Here is a 22430-nt window from a genome sequence, read left to right as displayed (position 1 = left end):
TTAAGATTCCTCTTTTGTTATATCTATCTTCTATTTATAATAAATTTGTTTTATAAAAAGGATATGAAACTTGTGAAGAAATCCTTAGGGCATACTTACACTATATATTGCTGTTTATAAATGGGGGCTGGCAATGTATATAGGTCGATAGAATCTGGCTGGATAAATCATATCTTCAAAGTTAACTTATGATAGGCATTTTAACTTGTTTAAGTTAAAATTATAGTATACAGATACTTTATAATTCAGGAACATTCCTGGTTCAGAAATCTGTGTGGGCAAGCAAAAGATAGAAGCAAAAATATGACCACATTTTTAGCAGTAGAAAAGAGTAAGAATCCAGTAGCACCTTAAAGACTAACAAGGAGTCATTGTTCACTTCTTCAGATATAAAACTGAGCAGTGACTCATGAAAACTCATACCCTGCCACAATTTTTGTTAAGTCTTTAAGGTGCTATGGATTCTTACTGCTACACACAACCAACACTGTTACCTGTCTCGAGACATATATTTTTTTAGTAAGGCATTGAAAGTTTTCTTTGGAACGTCAACTTCCTTTCTATCCTCATCAGCACAATGAGGCCTCTCCACTAATTTCCAGACAGGCCACGTGAAAAATACATGAGGTCACTTCCCTGAGATCTAGAATACTTGATCCATTTAACTCTAATATCAGTTATATGGAAGTGCCCATAATAAAAACCACTGGAAAGATGTCAGATATGAAAGGTATAATCACAGTATCCCTAAAAAGGTTGTATGATTTGTTATTTAGATGACATTCTAATATGAAAGCTATTGGGGGGAGGGGATGCCTTTCAGTGCTAATAACTTTTTGTGCCAGTAATTTCAGACTCTTCTGACTGTTTTCCTTAACTGTGCTAAAGGTAAAGCTGCTTGTGCATTTCTGCTGCCCCAATCCCATCACTCTTTGCTTTCTCCTTCCATTTCCGTCTTCTTAAAGAGTATCTACGAGGGAAACTTTGGGTGTGGATACTTAAAAGAGAGGAGAGCATCGGGACTAGTCTTTTGTGAAAATACTACCTCACTCTATAGAGCACTATTTGTGAGTTCTCGGGTGTTATATATATTATGTACATTCTTTTTTTTTTAACCTACCAGAGTGGATTGGTGTTGCTAAAACCCACTTAGTCCTAATAATGGAATGGCAGAGCATGCAGTTTTTGTTTTCATGCATGGTTTTAAAGCGTGCGCTGTTATACCTTTTACTGCATTCAAACTGTGCTGTCAGCTTAGTTTGTTAGGTAACTCATTTTAAAAGCTGGCATTCTTCAAAGACTAGCATGTTGTTGCCCATTAGCCTGCGTGGTCCACTTGAAGAAATGTTGACATTTGCTTGCCGAGAAATGAAACTGTCATGAAGCGACAGTCATGAAGTCAACCTCTTTTGTCATTTCTTTGAAAAGTTAATTGCAAGTATTTTGTGTGTTGTATGTGAAGTATCTTTCATTTGGCTCAAGCTGCGCACAGTTAAAACTGAAAATTAATTGTGTTTTCCCCAAGTTCCCTTTCCTTTTGTAAGCTCTTTTATGGTCCTTGGGAGGAGCAGTACACCTGTTGAAAAAATCTTAACTGGCCTGTCATCATTGAGAAGTAGCCCTGCAGAACAGGTATCCCCAAGAAACCATAGACTTATGAAGCATTACAAAGCTTAATAATGTCCTACCTATCATGTGTTAGGATTTATAGGGATTATAAAAGGTGAATGCATCCTTCGTATAATTAGGGTCCAGAGCCGTATGGATGGGCGGTGTAAAAATCTAAATAAATGTGTAGATCCCAATCCCACAAAAGGCCTAAATGCATGTAGTCACGCCATCAGAGCTAGAAATATCATACTGGAGTATATATTTTCCTGTCCTTATTTTATTCAATTCACATTTTTATCCTGTCTTCCCTCTGAGGAGCTCAGGCAGGGCATATTGGCTCCCATCCCTACCAAGAGATGGATTGTGCATGGGATTGCATGTGCCTTGCCCTCTCGTATGCAATTCTATCTAATCTGTGTTGTGATTGTATATTGCCCATCTATAGCTAAAATGCAACTAGGTATTTTTCTAAACTCATGCTGAGAGCCAAAGTTGACTTTGTGTTCTGAGAGTAGTCTTTGCCTTGATCCAGATTAGGTTATAGTTGAAACTGAACTGAAGGTGCATGGATAGCAAAGCGGGACATTAATGTAGGCTTTGCACCACTTGATCCCCACACTTTGATGGATATTGGAACCATTGTGGTCCTTTAAAACTATTTGGTAGAGAAATACGTTTTGAAACTAATTTGCACTTGAATGATAAGTTAATAATGATTCAGAGTCACCGAGGAAGACGGACTACATTGTTGAAAACGAGCTGAAAAAATGCCGGGCTTCGTTTTGACGGTCATACTTTATATAAATCTCACAGGACTGTTTTTGTAATGCCATTTCATCTGATTAATGAAGAGATACATTTTCTTCTTAAGATAACGTTCTCTTAGTTGGCGTTATTGTTCTTTATGATATGACAAGGACCTACAAGTTGCAGTCCTTCCTGCCATCCATTTGCTCCAAGCTGTTACAGTGCTTGTGAAGAATTTTTTTAGGTACATCACGAGGTAAAAGTTAATCGTGATCAACAGCTGTAACACAAGGTCATTAAGTTTGCAGGCTCATGCAAAATAGTGGGAAGGCCTAAACTTTCCTTTTCGAGAAACAAATTGTGTAGAAAAAGGACTTGGGGATGGGGAGATGATTTCAATTCCAGGCAGGCACGAAATCAACTAAAAATGCCTTCCCTTTTTAAAATGCTTCACTGGCCATATTTCTATTTCGATGTGTTTATGGTTACTCTCATAATTCCCATGGGTGAAACAGTCCAGATTCCTTCACAGTTGCCTCTTGTACAAGATTCTTAACACGGGCCAAGAAAACTGACTAAAATAGACCCAATATTACAAGCCTATACCTTCTAGAAGAACTGCCTGCAATATCCTCCTTTAGGGGCTCCTTGTGATCCTGGGGAATAAACACCTTCATTTCCACATTTACACATAGGTTGTGACGTCTGTTCTTGTCTGTCCACCCGACTAAGAATTACTTTCACTTCCGTAGGTTTGTTATGCATTTTCTGCATGGCCTCTTTTCTCTTAAGCCCCTGCTGTACCCTGAGACAGTGTAGAGACAACTGGACGTGTCCATTGACTTTGTAACAAAACAGCATTTTTCTTTTTTAAATTCAAAATTCAGTCGCAATAGATTTCTGTCCAGTTATTTTGGGGGACAACTTTTTAAGATTTCCTCTTCCTGTCTTGGATTACAGTATAACTGCAGAACTGTTACATTATTTGTATTTCTGTCCGATGTGAACGCCATGGCCTTTTAAAACAGAATTTGCCACCCCAGCATGTTCTGTTTTAAAAACTATGGAATGAAACAGCACCCTGAACTCCTCCCATTTTAGTTTATCTTAGAGCCCTTCGTTAATTTGTGAAACAAACCCTTTCTCTCCCGAAGCTAGTAGCATTGCAAATATGCTTTAATGCTCTTTGGCTCGTTCGGCATTTTCCGGGTGACTCAGTTCTTACTGAAATAAAATGAAAAAATGGTTTAGTTAATGGAAATGGTCAGAGGTCAGTGTAATCTTGTTTAAATCCATTCCTATTTCCGTGGCCAGTGCATCAGCCTATTTCTAATTCAAACAGGGAAGTTTGTTGTACTGTAATGGCTTGGAAAGTGTGTGCTGCTAAGAAGAAGAATAACAAGGAAAGACCATATTAACCCTAATGGGGAAGGGGGAATGCAGTGTTTGAAAGGTGCTGAGGGAATGAGAACAGAAGGCTTTGTTATATTATTTGGATAACCTTTCCCTTATTTTTTCCTCTGTTTGTCTGAAAATGTTTTGTTTGGTCTCCTGTTGTACATCCTTAATTAACCAAGCGGTACTGCTTTATTGCATGTTTTTTTATTAACCCTCTGTGTGTTCATTCTCTTCTGATTTAAAAGAATAATCCATTAGATTATAATCCAGACGCCTTGAAGAAGTCGGCTGTTCAGAAAGCCCTAAAGGTAAAACTATAATAGCTTTCCATTTAAAGTTGCAGCATTAATTGAAGACATGGTTGTCTGCAATAAATTTTTAGTGCCCCCCCAATGCATTTTGGTTTTGTGCCAGAAGATCATCATAACTGGTACCAAGATGGATAACAGATATACAAATCTGTCGGTGTTGCATTGTGCACAGTAGAAATATGTGAAGCAGAGAAGAGAATTGAATGGTGCTCTGTCACTCACCCATCCCTTGAAAATTGATCTTTACAATTGGTAGACCCTCATCAACAGTCCTGGGGGGAAAGTGAGGGTCTCTCACCGGCGAACGTGCCATTCTATTAGAAGTGCGGTTGCACTAGAGGAACAGTGCCTTTGGATTCAATTCCAGTTCTATAAATACATAAAATTATATCTAAGCAAACTTCAAGAACAGAGCTCACATAATAGGTGGAACTACTGAACTCCACTGTTCATTATGGCTTAGAAAAATCATCATTTTTATGTACTGAATTTCAGATAATTTTCAATAGCCTATTTATCTATTTATCTATCTGTCTATAGTATATTTATCTATCTGTCTATAGTATAACCAGAAGGTCCTAAGATTGTCTGGCTGCCTGGCAAGAGTCATTCACAGTTGGCTTGCCATTGCTTGCCCCCATGTCCTGACCCTGGTATTCCTTGGAGGTTGTCCTTCCAAGTGCTAGCCAAGGCCAACCCTGCTTAGCTTCCAAGACTGGGCTTGCTTGCGCTATCCAGGTCAACAGCCTGTGTTTACTGAAAGCCCTTAGGGTCTATTTTTGGCTTATTCGTACCATCTGATGAGTTCTTCAGGACAAATCCCTAAAGGCATGCTAATCTTAAAAATGGCCTATATTGTGTCTGAGTGAGATTTTAGTACAGGGGTAGTCAAACTGCGGCCCTCCAGATGTTCATGGACTACAATTCCCATGAGCCCCTGCCAGCGAATGCTGGCAGGGGCTCATGGGAATTGTAGTCCATGGACATCTGGAGGGCCGCAGTTTGACTACCCCTGCTTTAGTAAATTGCATTGAAAGGTGAACTCCTCATAAGACAAACAGCACTTTGGGTACAGAAAGAAACTGAGGCCGCTTCCACACACGGAATTTGGCTCGGCTCAGCACATCTGGTCGCGGGGCTAATTCCCATCCGGGGTGGTCCCAGGCCTGGCGCAACTGAAGCCCTCATCAAGGGAACGCTGATATTCTGACGGCTAATATTTTGGGGAAGAGAATTTGAAGGACCAATTTAACTTCTCAGCTGAACACTACAGATGGTTTTCAGTATAATTTGTATATTTGTCTTTAAAACAGAACATTTGTGTAAGAATCAGTTCTTTCATATGAAGTAAGAATATTTAATCTGTTATGAATTAATACATCACATGATTTCACATGATATCCATCACATTTTAAACTGTGTTCAGTGTGGTGTTGTGAACAGTAATAAGCAGGATTTTAGAAGAGGACAGGTAATAGCTAAAGCTAAATCTCTTTTTACTCAGAATAACAGATACATGTTTGTGGTCCCCTGTGCAATAATTATGTTGAATCTAAAATTGATGTCTAATTTCTTGTTTAATCATGTTAATCTTTTCCTGGAGTCAGGTTCCCATTAAACTATTAACAACTTGGATGGCAAACTTTAATATTTTAACAGCATTACTAGATGCTCGAGCTTAACGCTTGTATGCACATTGCTTCTTGGCCTTTTGGCTAAGATCAAGTGTAGCGTATGTACTTTTTGTTCTAACAAAAGATTTTCCTTGGTAGCTCATTGTAAAGCGTGTTAACAGACATTCACAATTGGGAAATGTTTCCATTTCTTTCAAATGATTGTAAATCATTGTTTGTTTTCGCAGTTTGATCTAATGCTATACAACAGATGAGCAAGGTTCAGCCATGACAGATGGTTGGTCTCTAGTAAGAGTTGGGTAAATCTATAAGGAAATCTTAGTACACCTTCCTCCTTTTCTGGCCACAAAAGAAGTTTTATTGTTCCAGAGTACAGCTTAACCATAGTATTCCATCATACATCTATATACTAAGCTTTCTGAGTTTGCGCTTTTTCCATATCCCCCATTTGCATGCAGACGGCAACATTCATTTATTTGTTCTAATGTTGCATCGTTGGCTTTGGGAGTTTGAAGTGCTCATTAAAGAACAAGAAGTTGAACTTTTGTGAAATGACTTAATTCAAAATACATAGAACAGAGAATGTGAAAAGGAGTCTGAAGCCCCCGTGTGTGTGTGTGTGTGTCTGTATGCATCCCAGTTTTCAGAAAACAGTTCAAGGTAAGTGTGTATGGATGTGTGATCTCTGAATGTACCCCATACATTTTCTGCGCCTATACAGCTATTTGTAAGGAGTATTTTGCAGTCATGGACTGGAGGAGTAGGGCAGGGTTAAAATGGACTGTTTGACGGATGGAAAGCATAATAATATGCATAATAACTAGCCAGCCATGCTGGGAGCAGCAGTATATAAATATAATTTAATTATTAATTAAGAGGCTTATTTTTTTCTCTGTCCTCTTTCCTGTAGTCAGGAAAGAAAGTTAACAGCAATCCCAATCCACTCGTCTCATTGACTGTTGGGCACAAGGAACAAACAAGTAAGGTAAGCTTCAGCCACCTAAATCTGTCCCAGTGGTTTTGTTTGTTCTTTGCCCACACAAACTAAGATTTTTATGACTAAAAATTATTCGGCACCATCATCTCCCAGCATCCGCTTGCATAATGGCACAGCCTTGTTGGCATAGTCTCCCAATGTACCTTTAATTTGTGAGCCCCCCACCACCCCCACATCTGTTTGACTGAATGTCTCTTGTGAAAATTATACTACAGTAAATAAATGAGTGATCCCACAGTAAATCGTGGTTGTATGAACTGGGTGATCTTGCCATCATATCTGAAACAAATTGACCGTCCTGTCATTGGTTGAGAAGCACAATAAGGAGTAGTTCATACTTCTGAACCAAAAGAGAGCATGTTCAGTGTACATGGACACATGTGAAGCGGGCAGAGTTTTGCCTAATAATTAGGGATGGGCACACTCTGCCCCCAAAATTAATGCAGTTTGGGAGGGCTCACTATCCAACCAAGCTGATCCAGCAAGTTCAGTTCCCTTTTTTCTCCCTGCCACAACAAGTCAACAATGGGAGAATGGGGGCAAGACCACCCTGGAAGGGACTTACCTTCCACCCTTCTCCTGAGCTGAGGCCAAGAGGAAGGGATGGGGAATGTCCAGGAAGGGTTTTGCTTCCCCCCCAAAGGGGGGAGGCTTGAAATCAATAGGCTTGCAGCCATTTAAACTTAACAGTTGACTGGGTCTGCTGGCCAGCTGTTAAGTTTAAATGGCTTGCAGCATTTAGCCAGTTGTTTTCACCTCCCGCTCTTCGAATGGGAACAGTGAAACCTAGCAGTTTAATCTTTGTTGTATGGGGACTAAAAGAGTCTCAAATGGTATCTAATGGATATTTCACTAAACTGGTTGTGATTTTGTGATATGGATATGGAGTGTATACATGGAAGTCCCAAAGCGATTGTGGAAACTGAGCTTATTTTTTAAACTATAAATTCTAACAGAAATCTTATACCCTGAAAATAGATTCGCTACAAAACCAATGAACCTGTCTGGGAAGAAAACTTCACTTTTTTTGTTCACAACCCCAAGAGACAAGAGCTAGAAGTGGAGGTAAATGGTTCTTGCTTTTCACTCTTTTGGTGATCTTTGCCTTCCATGCCTACTACGCTAGTCCCAACCTTTCTGTCCCAGAGTAGTAACTTCCAGTACCCATGAGCTACGGTCCAGTTCTAGTAAAGCTCTACATGGCTTGGGACTAGGCTAGCTGAAGGACTTTTCTGCCATCTGTTTTTGCCCAGTAACTAAGATCACAGGGAGAGGCCCTCCTGACTGTATCACCAATGAAAGAGGCTCATCTGTGGGACACACAAGAGAGGGCCATTTCAGGTGCTGTTGGACTCTTATTTTTGTTGACCTGTTAATTAGATTGCTGCTAGTGGGGTTTGTTTCTTTTTCTTTTTTTTCTTTTCTTTTTGTTAATCTTTTCAGGAGGATTAAAACAGTTTAATAAGATACTCTCTCCCCTCTGCTCCTCATGCAGTCCATAGCACTTAGTGAAGTGGTTTGTGAAAAAGGGATGTTACTGTAAAATCTGTTTGCCTTTGTGAACTTGAGGTTGGTTGTTTTTTTTCAATACCTCAGTGTGATGCATTTCATCTCCTGTCCCTGTAGGTCAAGGATGATCAGCACCAATGCTCCTTGGGATATTTCAAACTTCCTTTGAGCCAGCTCCTGGGAAGCGAAGATTTAACTATGCATCAGAGATTCCAGCTTAGCAGCTCTGGTCCAAACAGCACTATAAGCATGAAGATTGCACTCAGGGTACTGTAACTGTGTCTTTCAGTGGTATGGATCCTCCGAGGAGCCCTCCTTCAGTTTAAGTGGCTCTTCCTTTGATGGAAGTCCCAGTCCCTAGAAATATCCTTGGGTGGGCTGCACATTACTTACTTCCCTCCTTTTGTGTGAGCCATTCTTTTACTCCTGCCCTCTGCTTCCTATTGCTTAAACCAGGGGTAGTCAAACTGCGGCCCTCCAGATGTCCATGGACTACAATTCCCAGGAGCCCCCTGCCAGCGTTCGCTGGCAGGGGCTTCTGGGAATTGTAGTCCATGGACATCTGGAGGGCCGCAGTTTGACTACTCCTGGCTTAAACAGTTACTAATTATAAAAAGAAGCTTATGCCACAGCTACTTAGTCATAGTTGAGTGACTTTGTAAAAAAAAATTTTTCTTGAAGCCTAAGAACACCGTATCTGGTGGATCACTCATACACGTACTATTAACACTCTTGGAGGAAATCCCCAAGATTTTGATCTAGGCCTTCCCTTTTTAGAGTCTACTGCAGGCTTTCTCAGCCAAGGTTTCGTTTGTCATGCCAGAGTAGAAAGCAGAAAGTGGCAAGGAATTCAGTGGCAGCCTTGTTTGTTTTTCAAATGGAGGTTGCACCAGGGAATCTTTGACCGTTTATGCACTGGGAACATCACTGCCCCAGCTCCTGTGCAGGAGCACAAATCGGGGGCAGATGAGGTACACCAGGCCAAATGCTCCCCCATGTGGATGCAGTAAGAGGTGGGCAATCTGCCATGACTAAAGCTCCAGCCTGCAACCCGGCATGAAACCTCCAGTGCGTAAATGGACTTTCAGTGATCTCTGTTCGAAAGCAAATGAACAGCATGAATAGTTGGCTCACAGGTCTCTCCACTGATACAGTCTTGTCCCTGGTTAACTGGATGGATTGGCTGCTTTATAATCTGGTTTTTATAGATGAGTTTCTGTTAACGTGTGGATTGCGTGGACTCAATACAAATAAATACGTGTTAGCTTCTCTGCTGTAGCAAAAAACTAATGTGGTCTTTGTTCTAATGCTTTTATAGATCCTTTCTCTTCAAAGGCAAGATAGGCCTGCAGACTACCAACACTCGGCCCAAGTGAAGAGGCCCTCTGTTTCCAAAGATGGGAGAAAAGGTTCTTTCAAGCCTCAGGTCCCTGTTTCTCCACCAGCTGACTTCAACAAGCCTGCCCCTGCTTCTACATTAACAGACACTGAAAAAAAGACTGATGTGGTTGAAAGAAGTCAGCCCCCTAATCCCAGTCCTCAGTGGCCAACAGATCTCAGCAGGAGCTCCTCCAGTCTCCTGGCCTCCAATCTGAGCTATTCACCCAGCCATCTCTCCATCAAAGAGCCTACTCCAAGTATTGCCTCGGACATATCACTACCCATCGCTACTCAGGAGCTACGGCAGCGACTAAGACAACTTGAAAAGTACAGCCCTAATTTTTAAAATTGCTGATATGTGCATGAGGGAGAGGAGGTGTCCAGTACCCTAGCCAGGAGTGGAGGACCCGGGTTTAGGGTGATTGAAAAGCAGCACAAGAGTCTGTACAAGGGAACAGTCAATTATTTCAAGGGATGCGGTTACAAGAGAGCCAGTTTGGTGTAGTAGTTAGGAGTGCGGACTTCTAATCTGGCATGCCGGGTCAATTCTGCACTCCCCCACATGCAGCCAGCTGGGTGACCCTGGGCTTGCCAGGGCACTGATAAAGCTGTTCTGACTGAGCAGTAATATCAGGGCTCTCTCAGCCTCACCCACCTCACAGGGTGTCTGTTGTGGGGAGAGGAAAGGGAAGGTGGCTGAAAGCCGCTTTGAGACTCCTTTGGCTAGAGAAAAGTGGCATATAAGAACCAACTCTTCTTCTTCTACAATGATCCTCAGAGATTGCCGATGGCAAAATGTACAGTGTTTTAACATAGAACCTCCCCTGTATTTTGATAACGCTTCTAAAAAATAGTTTGCACCTTTCTTAAGTGCTGGAAAGTTTAGCTCCAAGGTCAAAAGCGAACAAGGTCTTCATGCCACAACATGCATATCTTGGTAATCAGTGTCCCCAATCCTTTCCCTGGGCCTTCTCTGATTACGATCAGGGTTACATTCTTATAGTCCCCTTTGCAGATCTGCTATAAAATCAATTGAAATAAAATACCATTCTGATTGGTGCCTCAGCTTACATGTTCCAGTTTGAGCTCAGGACCAATATAAAGATCCCTTTTCTAAAGCTGATCCGGAGAGCTCATAGTGAGTTCTCTGCATTGGTCCCGTGCTTTTCTGAATTTAGAAGTGTTTCTCCACTCTTGCGTGTGATCTTATGAGTGAAACAGGATGCATTATTTTACCTTTGCCACTTTTAGCATTGTTGGGTCCTTGGGTGTCTGCCGAGGGGTTCCACCTTTGTCGGTTGGACCCCCAGCACCAGAGGTTCTGGGAAGGTTCAGAAAGGGCATGACAACCGAGCCTCTGCTTGTTACCTCCCAGCCTTCAATTCTGACCCCTTTGCTCTTTCCTTCTCTCTCTACCTCATTCACTGTCTCTCTGTCGCCACCCTGACCTTTCATTACAGCCTCCTTTGATTCCTCACTCCAGTTTCACCCCTCCCCATGGCTTAAATCCTGTCAACCACTGTCCTCCTTCACTCCAGCTGGTTAGGGTGTGGCCTCTGCTGCACAAGCCAGGCTCTGCCCTTCAGCTGCTTCTGGCTAGCTTCCTTCCCTGCACTTTGAGCATTGCCTTTCACCGTCTGCTGCGCCTGGCTGGGTGGTGTTGCCTGTTCTTCGTTGGTCTGACAGCTCAGCTCTTACTGCTCCTGTCGCCTCATGGCTCAGCCTCCTCCTTCCTTGGGCGTCTGGCTGCCTTGCCATTGTCTCAGCCAGCCGCAGCTCACCCCGCCTTCTTCCTTCTTTGCGAGGCACGGAAAGCCTCTTTGGTAAGGAGCTCCCAGGGAAACTGCATGCTCATCGCCCCCCCCCCCTAAATGTAAGTTCGAGCAGGGGTAGTCAACCTGTGGTCCTCCTGTCGTCCTCCAGATGTCCATGGACTACAATTCCCAGGAATTGTAGTCCATGAACATCTGGAGGACCACAGGTTGACGACCCCTAAGTTAGGGGACAGGGAGACATCAGGGGAGCAGAGCTCTGGCAATCATCATATAAAAGCAGCAGTTTTTCCTTAAGATCATGACTTAGGGCCCATTTATACCTTATCTGAATATGATAGCTATTTTTGGACATGCACTCTGTGTGTATTTGGAAGCAACCATTGCTCTAGTTTGTATGTGTGCATCCTGCGTGTTCTTAAGCATGTGCTCAAGAAGAAAGAGCGAGTTAAGACAGTACAGTTATATGATTATTCTTGGAACTTGTTAGTGACGAGTATAACGCTTTAGAGAGCTACAGGAGGAAGATCTTTTTAAAAGTACAAGATGTCTCCATGTTTGTGTCAAGTAAGTCTGAGGTAGCTTCTTTGGCTCTTAAATTCTGATTGCTGGCATTATGATGTTTTTCACAGTGGCACGACGTTAGGACAGTCTCCGCTGGGGCAGATCCAGTTAACAATCCGTCACAGCTCACAAAGAAATAAGCTCATCGTGGTGGTACATTCATGCAGGTGGGTATAATGCTTCATTGGGCTATTTTGTGGTTGACCCTTGGTTTTCTCTAAATTATGTACATCTTCGCCCCTAAGGCAAACATCAATCAACTTTGCTGCTGCTTCAGTGTTTCAGTGTATTTCAAATGGCGGAGTGCATTTTTTTAAAATACTGATCTTTACGTAAGGCTTTGGAGTTGCTATCAGTCACCGTGCTGTGCTAGACTAGATGGATCATTGCTCTGAATCTAGAATGAGGCAGTTCATTTTGGAGCTAACAGATAGCAATTCGAATCCTGCAAAATGTGACAGGGCCCACTAAATGTGCCCCATCTTTATCGACCTTTTCAGATACTCTCTATTTCGGTTTTTGACTATAATAGTGAGAAGTGATTTTATTAAAAGCGGTCGGTACCTCTAAAAGCTATTCACAGAGCAACCTGCAGGATGATTGTCATGTAATACATTTGCTGTCGCAAACCAGATGAATACTTAGATTAAATCTTCAGGATCACAGAGAATAAAGCCTTCATTCATAAAGCCTTAATGCAACTGTTGATCTAAAGGGTAAAACTCTGTGCTTCAACGGGGGGGGGGGGGGAGGTGGCTTTTCTGTGTGATATCTGGGGTAACAATTAGGAGGCAGTGGGTTGGATCCAGTGATTTGTCCGTGAAAGGCTCTGGTGGTTGTAGATCTTCCCTGCTTTCCACTACCTACCGCATTTGTGGCCCTGGAAAAGTTAATTCCTGGGGTAGCAGGACCCTTGTGGAGCAGGACCCAGGTTGGTGGGCTGCAGTTAGAAGGGAACACTATCACCATTCCTACTTCCTCCCAGACTTAGGGATGGCTGCTGGGAGAGTGGGGAAGATCCACATTCTTTGAGCATGCAGAACACTGGGTGCAATCCCATTGTTTGTTATCTCCTATTTTCTGGCTGGCAGTAGTAGATCCCATGTTTGCTTATTCCTTTCATTTTAAAACTCAGATAACTTATAACACACAAAAAAGGAAGTTTTCCCACACTGTGTGATTTTTTAATTGCAGGGGGTTCCTAGCATTGGGGTGCATCTCAGAATGTGGGCATGATCCTGTGCCTGCAGTCTGAAACTGTTCCATCTTTTGCCTCTGATCCTTCAACACATTCTTATGCATGTGTGAACCTTGCTGTCTTCTTCCTAAGGTTTTTTGACTTCATTTTCCCCTACATTCCCCTAGTTGCCCCAGCTCGAAAGCCAGCTGAGGCATAACCTCTATCTTTAAGTAAGAGGAAAGTAAGTGCGTGTTAGAGACAGCTAGCCTAAGAGCTGTTGAGATATTGAGAGCTGCAGGTACTCTGTGCTGATCTGTTTTTGTTGTTTTCGGTCACAGAAATCTAATTGCTTTTTCGGAGGAAGGGTCCGATCCGTACGTCCGAATGTACTTGTTGCCTGACAAAAGGAGATCAGGAAGAAGAAAAACAAATGTTTTGAAGAAGAATTTAAATCCGTTATTTGATCAAAGGTGTGTTGCAGGATCCCTTTGTTGGCTTTACCACACTGAAAGTATAAAAATCATTAAACTGTTTTCGCATCCACTGAAGTAGAAAGCCGACCTTCCTTCAACAAACCACTTTGACAAGTCCTCTTTTTTACTTTCCATTGTGCTCTGATGGCTTCAGATGGTAGCAGAACTACTAGAAGAGGAAGCAAAAATTCATTTTATCCGTTCCATTTTATTGGTTCTATGTACATGGCCCTGAGACGTCACAGTGAGGGGTGGTATATAAATTGAATAAATAAATATTGAAATGAGTTTGAATCCTGTCTTTGCTAATGCAAGCACAAGGAAATAGTTTTGGTCTAAGATAAATGCCAGGCAAAAATATCATATATGTTCTTAAAAGAGGAAGAATTTCACTTCCCAGGCACACCTTTGAAAATCCTTATGTAGATTTTATGAGGACAAAGTGACTAGAAAGCAAATGATTGTGCAAGGCAAAGTGCTCATTAAGTGATGGTCGATGGTTTTGTCCATGACGATTTTGCCCGTGCATGCTCAGGGACAGTCATGAAGGCTACCTGCCATTTTCAGGGACTTTATCAATAGCCCTGCATGGGAGAAACATCAGTTTTTAAAAATGAAACCAAAGATTAAGAATTCTAAAGCTGCTGGATATCCGATACCAGATACCTTATTATGTGTTTTACATCAGTGGTCCCCAACCTGCGGGCCGTGGCCCGCTGCCGGGCCGCGAAGGCCATGGCGCTGGGCCGTGGCTCCCTCCCCCCGCCCCCCCCCCCGCAGTAAAAAACTTCTTAGCTTCTTACTGCGGGAGGGCGGGGAGAGGGAATCAGGGCCAGGCTGTGCCCGCAGGCGAGGCCTGATGCGTGGGCGCGCCCCGCAGGCGTGGTCCGCATGGGCGCGGCCCGATGCCCTGCCGGTCCCCAGCCTAAGAAAGGTTGGGGACCACTGTTTTACATCACAGGCATTGCAATGTGGATCTCCAAAGCTTTTGATGAAATAATTTCTGAAATGTGTTTCCCTTTTCAGCTTTGATTTCAGTGTTTCATTACCTGAGGTGCAGAGGAGAACTCTAGATGTAGCAGTAAAGAACAGTGGAGGTTTCTTGTCCAAAGACAAAGGGCTGCTTGGTAAGGTGAGTAAGAGGCGTAAAAGAAATAACTGCATAACATACCGGAGCAGGTAAATGTGGAACAGTGTTATGACCTGAGTCTTTGCTCATCAATCAGGGCTTCATTTATCTACTAGGGGCCAAGCCTGTTGCATTCAGGAATACACGGGCACTAGATTGGGCGGGTGGGGTGGAAGAACTCTGTGGATGGTCTCCCCCTCTCCCCAGGAACTGGAAAGGCTGCAGGCTGGAGGCCCCCAGGAAGGGAACTCACCCTCAGGGGCAGCTTTCACACAGCAGGGATCTGCAGCCTCTAAGCCTCAGAGGGAAGGAGAAGGAGAAGGGGGTGGTTAGGGGTGGGGGATGGAAGGTGATTGGTTAGCTGTTGGACAGACAAGCAAGCCGGTTAGAGAATGACGCACTCAAGGGCAGGACAGCCGCCCTGAGTGGGTGTTAAGTGGCACTTAAGCCATGGGACATGCTCCTCTTCCAAGACCTTACCAGAACCACTATATGTGGAATAGGTTGCTTCATAACATTAAGAACAAAGCATTGAAGAGCTCAAGTCTTGCATAGAATTTTCCCCTTTCATGTCAATTACACCTCCTGCAATAATGCCTCATGTTCTTCTCTCGGGCAGTGTTATTGGCGCTAGAGGACGCCAACTTGATGAACACTTGCCTGTAAATATGAGTATGAATATCAGTATCAGACATCACGTACTAGCTGGCTTGACCAAGTATCATGGGGTCAAAAGTGCAGCAAGGATGATCAAAATGAACAACACTGATTTACTTGTTAAGGATCCTCATAGCTCGAAGATGTTCTTTAAACCCCAAATCAAATCAAGGGACGCTGTGCTCTTTTTTGGAAACTGAATTAAATCACAGCTGCCTGTATAATAATAACCTTCTTCCTGGTTTCATTGAGGCCCTTGGAGCAGCAGGACTCTTCTTGCTATTTTCAACCAAACGGAATCTTGAGATTTTCATTGTGACTTTATTTTGACAAGAGGCTGCTGGGTACTGTTGAGGAGGTGGAAGAATTAATTAATAGCAGCTGTCAGTAATAAGACTCCTGGAGAGGACTGTGTTCAAAACAACTTGGGCTGGATGCAATTGTTGCTAGACTTTTCAACAGTGAACCTCACATGGGTGAAAGGAGGTGACATCGAAGTTCCTTCTAAAATGAGTGGTTCTAATAGTCAACATGTCCCTACCTACGGATACTTAAAATCCATGGATCTGGCCAAGGAGATAGAAAACATATTTTAGCGAACCTGAGAGGACACCCCCTTCCCCCAGGTGTGCAAAAAAACTGAAAGATTTTTTCAAAAATTGGGAGGAGATTTAAATCTCAAAAAAAAAGATCATGTACAGATGGTGTTCCTGCTGCTGAGGCAGCAAAGGTGCAGATAGGTCAAGGAGGAGCAGCAGCAGAGCAGCTTGTCCTATTGTCCCACCGCCTGGCGAGGCAGTGAATATGCAGGCTGACGGGCAGTCAGGTTCAGATCTACAGAAGGGATCTTCCTCATTTTAGCCTCACATCAGCTCTGAGATATAGCTTAAACTGGGAGAAGGCAGGAAGGTTGAGCATAGAAAGGGGCAGGGGAGTGAGGTTCTTTATCCTGTACTCACTGCAGTGTGTGTGTGTGGGGGGGGGGGGAGCAGAAGTACAAACCATAGCCACTTGACTCAATCCAGAGAAAATGGCTGTGCTGGAAGCTGGCAGAGGGCAGAGCTAGCAGAGGCAGGAGCTGGAATTCCCCACCCCATGTGATGTCCCCCACTAGTCTGTTCCACTTAATATTTCTGGTAAGGCCTAGGAGGAGGGGCTGGTCTCATGGTTTAAGTGCCACTCAGTGCTTAACACCCCCTCAGGGTGGCTGTCAAGTGGCCAGCCAATCGCCTTCTGTCCCCCACCCCTGACCACCCCCTCCTCCTTCCACTTCCCTCCGAGGCTCAGAGGCTGTAGGTCACTCCTGTGTGAGAGCTCCCCCTGCTGGTGAATTCCATAACAGCTGCCTGCAGCCTTTCCAGGTCCTGGGGGGAAGGGGAGGCCATCTGCAGAGTTCTTCCACACACACACACACACACACACCAATCTAGCGCCCATTGTATTCCTGGATGTAATGGGCTTTGTCCCTAATTTTTTCTATAAATAATATCACTGTGGATCTTAATGGCATCAGCTACATCTACTCATTAGTCAGTGAGAAAGGTGCTCGAAGGCTGAGAATTAACCTGACCTGAAATGGGCTGCAGTTCCCTGAAGGAGCAGATTTGTATCTGGTAGTAGATAATCATATAATGATTAATCATGGAATGATGATTCTATGATTTAAGTTGGAAGGGACAATCTAGTCCAACCCCCTGCTCAATGCAGGATCTGCCTGAAGCATCCAGGATAAGTACCTGTCTAGCCGCTGCCTGAAGACCATCAGTGAGGGTGAGCTCATCAGCTCCTTAGGCAGTTCATACCTACTGCTGAATCCTAGCCTCTTATTGGAGATCAAATTCTCCTCTGTAACATAAAGGAATTTTTTATCGGCTTCCACTGGTACGCCAGGTATGACTCTACCTTGAAAAGTACATGGAGGTGGTTTTTTTGGTCTTATTTTTCTCCTCTGTTTCTCCAACAGGTATTGATACCACTGGCTTTTGAAGAACTTGCCAAAGGTTGTACCCAGTGGTACGTACAGTCCTAGTGACTCTCTTTCCTTTAAACAATTATTTCTGATAAAGTCAGTAAAATTCCGTGCTCTTCTTTTTTTGTCGTTTTTCACCTTGTAGGTATGATTTGACAGAAGATGGTACAAAGCCGCACGTCGCACCTTAGGCAGCTCTGGATGCCAGAAGTTCCTGTTTAGCATACTTTTTTGCCAACCTTTATATATTTTATCAGCATTGTTAACACAGATGTAACAATATTATTTTTATAACTTTTAGTTAATAGACATCCACCCCTCAACAGTTTTATAACACCTGGACATTTTATGTAGGTTTGTCAGCTTAATTATTGAACCTTTTTTTTTCATTTGTTACAGCTATTTTAATGTGCAATAGGGGTTATAGAGTATCTGTTTCAGTGGAACCTTTTATGGCACTTGTATCCTCGACAGAAGTGAGAAGATGGTGTTCCTCTGTTCTGCCTCTCGTTTTGTATCTCACTGAGGAGTCTGCCATGTAAATAGAAACTATTTTTTTATCCTTCTTCCTCAAGCATTCGAAGGCAAAAGAAAATATCAAAGCAAACTAGGTATTTTCTTGTAAATGCATGCTAAAAATTTAAGACAAACCCGGGGGTGGGGGGGAGTTGCTGCTGCAAGATGGTCTTAATCTTACTAATGTAATCAGTTTCTTATTTCTAAGCTGGGAGGAATTAATGATACGGTTAGTAGCCCATATATTTCTCGCCTTAATGGCTTGCAAAAGAAGAGAGTACAAAATGTTAACTTTTAAAATATTTATATAGAAATATGTTCTGGGAAGTTCACTCAGATTATTCATAGAGGTCACAAATTCAGAGAGTATTATAAGGAAATCGAACTGAAATGTATTTATAAATACTGTATAAAAAAGAAGGTTATTGAGATCCTGAAGTCACAGTGCTGATCAATTGTGATGCAAAAGTGAAGACTAATGTAGTACATTGTTTTGTCATGCACTTTTACAGTCATTGATTCATATAAGAATTTATTTACCCAAACCAATACTACCAGAAATTTGTCTATGCAAAAGAAGGATCAAGATGAGATTTGGGGATAAACCACCCCAGTAAACTAATTGTGATGGTGTCAGTTTGCTACAGGTATGAAACCAGGTCTTAGCTCATCTGCTGTCTGTCACCTAAAAAACCAAATGTCTATTTAAAATTATAGAAAGCTAGATTTGCGCTATTTCCACAGTTGCTTCAGTGCTGCCAATTATAATGTTTGCAGCAGTACTTCTGTTTTGGGTCTGGCTAATTTAAAGCAGTCCCATTCCTTTTAAGCCTCACTGTATTCTGCTGCAAGGACCAGCACCAAAGCAATTCACAGGAAGGCCAGAGACAAAGAGAATTATTTTTTAAAACAAATTATTTTAAACCAGCTTTTAACTTGGAATGCATTAATCCTGAATGTTACTAATGCACTATAGAAAGTGAGAGATATTTTTAATCAAGTTTATGTTCTCATTGGTGTAGGGTTCCCTCCCTCCATCTGGTTTTACATACCTGAAAAACTCACATACAGTTTGCAGGAAAACACCTGATAATGTTTTGACCATGATTTTTTTTAAATTAACATTGTTACTTTCAGAATGAAATCAATGGAACGTTGATTATATCTTCTTTTCCTTCTTCTTGAAAGTATTTTCAGATAGTTTTAACAAAAAAAGATGTATATCTGTTTTTAACTTTAGAGATGGTGCAATTTCCTCTGCAGTTAGTAGTTTCACTACCTTTGGTAAATATGCAATTGCTTTTCTGGGGGGGAAATTCACAAAAAAATTGAGAATCTTAGAATGGCTTCTGGATGCAAAAATTAATTTTCAAAGCGTGAGTCAACGTCTGGAAAACTAGCTTTTAACTAAACGAGTAGAACCTTAAATGTAGCCTGGACAATTGGTACAATCTATAGCAGGGGAAACTCCCCTTGCACAAGCACGGTTTGGTTGAGCTTGCACAGAAGACGTTTCCATTGTGCCCTTTCCGCTACGGAGTAAACCAAAGTGCCTGTTGTAAATGTAGCACTGTTCATGCCAAGTTCTAAAAACAAATTTATCTTTATTTGTTGGGCTGTTGTTCAGCATGACACATCAATCCTTGTGTGGATGTGTGAATCTACACATACACACACCACCACCCCTTATGTAATATTTCTTTTGCTCAAGGCTTTACTAGGCAGTCTTCTGCAACTTCCTTGGGATTTTAGTCTGTAGGTGACATAATTGGGCTCTATGGAAAAAGCTAATCATAGCATAAGCAGTGGTCAACATGGTTCCTACGTATTCCTTACTGACACACGTGTACATCCGCTGATGTGATCACCTGTTAGTGAACTCCCAACAAAGAGTAGGAGCTGCTGTAATATAAACTCTCATTCTTCAGAGACCTTTCTGAAGTTGCATGATGGCGTTTCATTATGCCGCAATTCCTGAATGGTTATTTTTGTTCCAGTAACAAGAGCCCTCCTGGGGGGAGGGGGGAGGGAGCCTGTTCCATGTTTCGGTGTGTCTTTTGGATCAGAGGTTGAAATTGGCAGGTGGGTTCCATATCAAAAGCAATTATTTTGAAGAGTCCCTTCACACTCTGGATGTGATTGCTTTATGCATCTGTAGAGTCTTGGGTGTGAGCGTAGGACTGTCTTTTTAGTGGAAATGTTTTGAGGGGTGGTAGACGCCACTAGTACATAATACTAGGAAACCTTTTCAGCCCGTTTTTACAGGACAAGTTGTCATCAGCCTTCCCCAGTATGGGACCATTTTCTGGGTCCTTCTCAATCCATGCAGGTCTCCTGCATGAGAGAGACTTGGGGTGATAAATAATGGATGAAAAAACATGTTTTATATAATGGGCAAAGTCCTCTGGGTTTGCTCATGAAAATCTGGACCCAAAACTCAATCCTTAAGAAGAAGAAATGCACTGTCTTTCTCTGAAATCAGAAGCTGCATGCAGGAAAATACTCCATCCGCAGTTTCGTAATGGTTTACAGAGGGATTATGAAGCAGCACGGTTATCATTAGTATATGAAAGACTGAATGTCGTTAGGCTGGCTTTCCATGGTTTTTTTCTTTTTTTCTTCTCCTAATCCTGTGCCTTAAAAAAAAGGAAAGCTTAACAATCTGTGTTTAAGCCTGAGCTTTTGTATTCTGTGTTTACCAGTCTTCAGTCGTGTGCTGTTGAAGCTGTTCAGTGCCGTGTTTTTGCCGGTGAGGAAAGCAGCACTTCACTTTTGGAGCTACTGTAATCCAAACGCCAAGACGGTGTGTTATCCGGGTCTTTGTGTTTTGAACCCTTTCTTTAGCAGGCCTGCAGCAGCTGGCAGAAGGAAGAGAATACCCTTTTTTGCGCTAATAATTCTGCAGTTGCATGTATTTATTCAATAAACAATTCATATAGAAACTGTCGTTTTGCATTGTTTCTTCGTTCAGAAAACCTGGCCTGATTCAAGCAAAACGTCCCGAGTCCTCTACACCAGCGGTAGTCAACCTGTGGTCCTCCAGATGTTCATGGACTACAATTCCCATGAGCCCCTGCCAGCGTTTGCTGGCAGGGGCTCATGGGAATTGTAGTCCATGAACATCTGGAGGACCACAGGTTGACTACCCCTGCTCTACACTGACTTGACAGCCCAGGAGAACTAGGGTAGTGCTCCAGTTTGTAAGCAGAATGTGGTCCATAGAGCTACTTCCCAAATAGTCATTAAAACAAATAATAGCATTTCTACTGATGGATAAGGGGGTGAAATAATATTTTCTTAATTATTATTCTATAAAGAGAAGCTTAGTGCACCAGACTGTTTCGTAACAAAAGGCCCAAAAACTTGTTCATGAATGTATCTGATATGTTCTATTCTCAAGGCCAGAGACAACTGTTTATGTTACCAGAGGATTGAGAAAGAATGGAAAATTGCCATTTGTAACATTTTCCCAGTGACTTAACATAATGGCAATGGGGTGGTCCTGTGGGATGTGCAAGGGGGTGGAGACCCCAGGTTACTGGTTTGACCCAAAGGACATCATCTTTCCCTGCCTTCAAGGGAATATTATAAAGTCTCATGCAATCCTTTGTTCTAAACACAGATTTGGGATATGCCCCTTCGTCTGTGTTTCTGCTGCAGTAAAAATATAAAAGGTTCTTCTCTCAGTGTGATTTTTGGGACGGCAAAGGGACCTAATTTAGCTGCGTGAATATCACTACAGATATAGATGACCATTTAGTCAGTGTCCAGGATCTACTCTCAAAAGCTGTCAGTCGTATGTACATTTTCCCTGGCCAGAGCAGACTCTTCTGCTGAACAGGCTGGTTTGAGTAGCCAAGAGAGGAGCAATTATTTCATATCTGACTCCATTATAGTACCTACAAAATAACACGTGGGCCTCTGTCCCTGCTGCACCACAGGGACACAGTTCATCATTCGAAGGGGATCTTTTGTAGCAACCATTACAGTTTGTTGATAGCAAAATGCTGCCGTGTGCTAATGTGGAAGCTCTCCTATATTTTGGCCATTCTCAGTGTGGTCAGCTTGGTGTAATGGTGGGTTTGATTCCCCGCTCCTCCTCCACATGCAGCCAGCTGAGTGACATTGGGTTCGCCACAGCCCTGATCAGGGGTAGTCAAAACTGTGGCCCTCCAGATGTCCATGGACTACAATTCCCATGAGCCCCTGCCAGCATTTGCCACAGTTTCATTACCTCTGGCCCTGATAAAGCTGTTCTGACTGAGCAGGAATATCAGGGCTCTCTCAGCCTCACCTAACCACTGGAAAATTTGGGTTGAAGCTTAAAAGTGAAGAAAGGTTAGGGGTCACAGCATGTGTTAATCTGAAACCTTTGACTGTAATACCCAAGCTGGGTCCACACTGTAAGTCAATAATGTTAGAACATCCAGTAGCATGGATTTCTTAAATTAGCACTTCCGTTCGTTATACATGCCTCTTTCAATATTAGAGGCACGAGGGCGCTGATGAAATAACTTGCCATGGCCTTTTGGAAAGCACTGTCTTACGACGTGTGGTTTTATGTTTTGCTTGTGTTGCATTTA

The 22430-nt window shown here is 42.6% G+C and overlaps 1 protein-coding gene and 1 non-coding gene across 4 annotated transcripts in view; both read left to right on the top strand.

Annotated features, from left to right (window-relative positions):
* ESYT2 (extended synaptotagmin 2) overlaps positions 1 to 20789 on the top strand; it is a 55931-nt gene extending 35142 nt beyond the window's left edge. Inside the window, exons 14-24 of one of the 3 annotated variants that reach the window (XM_077304020.1) lie at positions 966 to 1067; positions 4002 to 4064; positions 6612 to 6686; positions 7677 to 7763; positions 8325 to 8474; positions 9526 to 9914; positions 11992 to 12090; positions 13442 to 13573; positions 14603 to 14708; positions 17326 to 17375; positions 17477 to 20789. In XM_077304020.1, the coding sequence (XP_077160135.1) occupies positions 966 to 1067; positions 4002 to 4064; positions 6612 to 6686; positions 7677 to 7763; positions 8325 to 8474; positions 9526 to 9914; positions 11992 to 12090; positions 13442 to 13573; positions 14603 to 14708; positions 17326 to 17375; positions 17477 to 17522 (1299 nt within the window). In that variant the 3' untranslated portion in view covers positions 17523 to 20789. The remainder of the gene's footprint in view (positions 1 to 965; positions 1068 to 4001; positions 4065 to 6611; positions 6687 to 7676; positions 7764 to 8324; positions 8475 to 9525; positions 9915 to 11991; positions 12091 to 13441; positions 13574 to 14602; positions 14709 to 17325; positions 17376 to 17476) is intronic. The other 2 variants (XM_077304021.1, XM_077304022.1) reach the window with 2 other exon arrangements.
* On the top strand, positions 5763 to 5953 carry LOC143821166 (U2 spliceosomal RNA). Its single transcript, XR_013225710.1, has one exon. It is a non-coding gene; the product is annotated as a U2 spliceosomal RNA (small nuclear RNA).
* Positions 20790 to 22430: the final 1641 nt, after the last annotated feature.

Source organism: Paroedura picta, chromosome 11, assembly GCF_049243985.1.
Source record: "Paroedura picta isolate Pp20150507F chromosome 11, Ppicta_v3.0, whole genome shotgun sequence".
Lineage (NCBI taxonomy): Eukaryota > Metazoa > Chordata > Lepidosauria > Squamata > Gekkonidae > Paroedura > Paroedura picta.
Note: the sequence above shows the minus strand (reverse complement) of the source record. Positions and strands in the feature narration are given on the sequence as shown.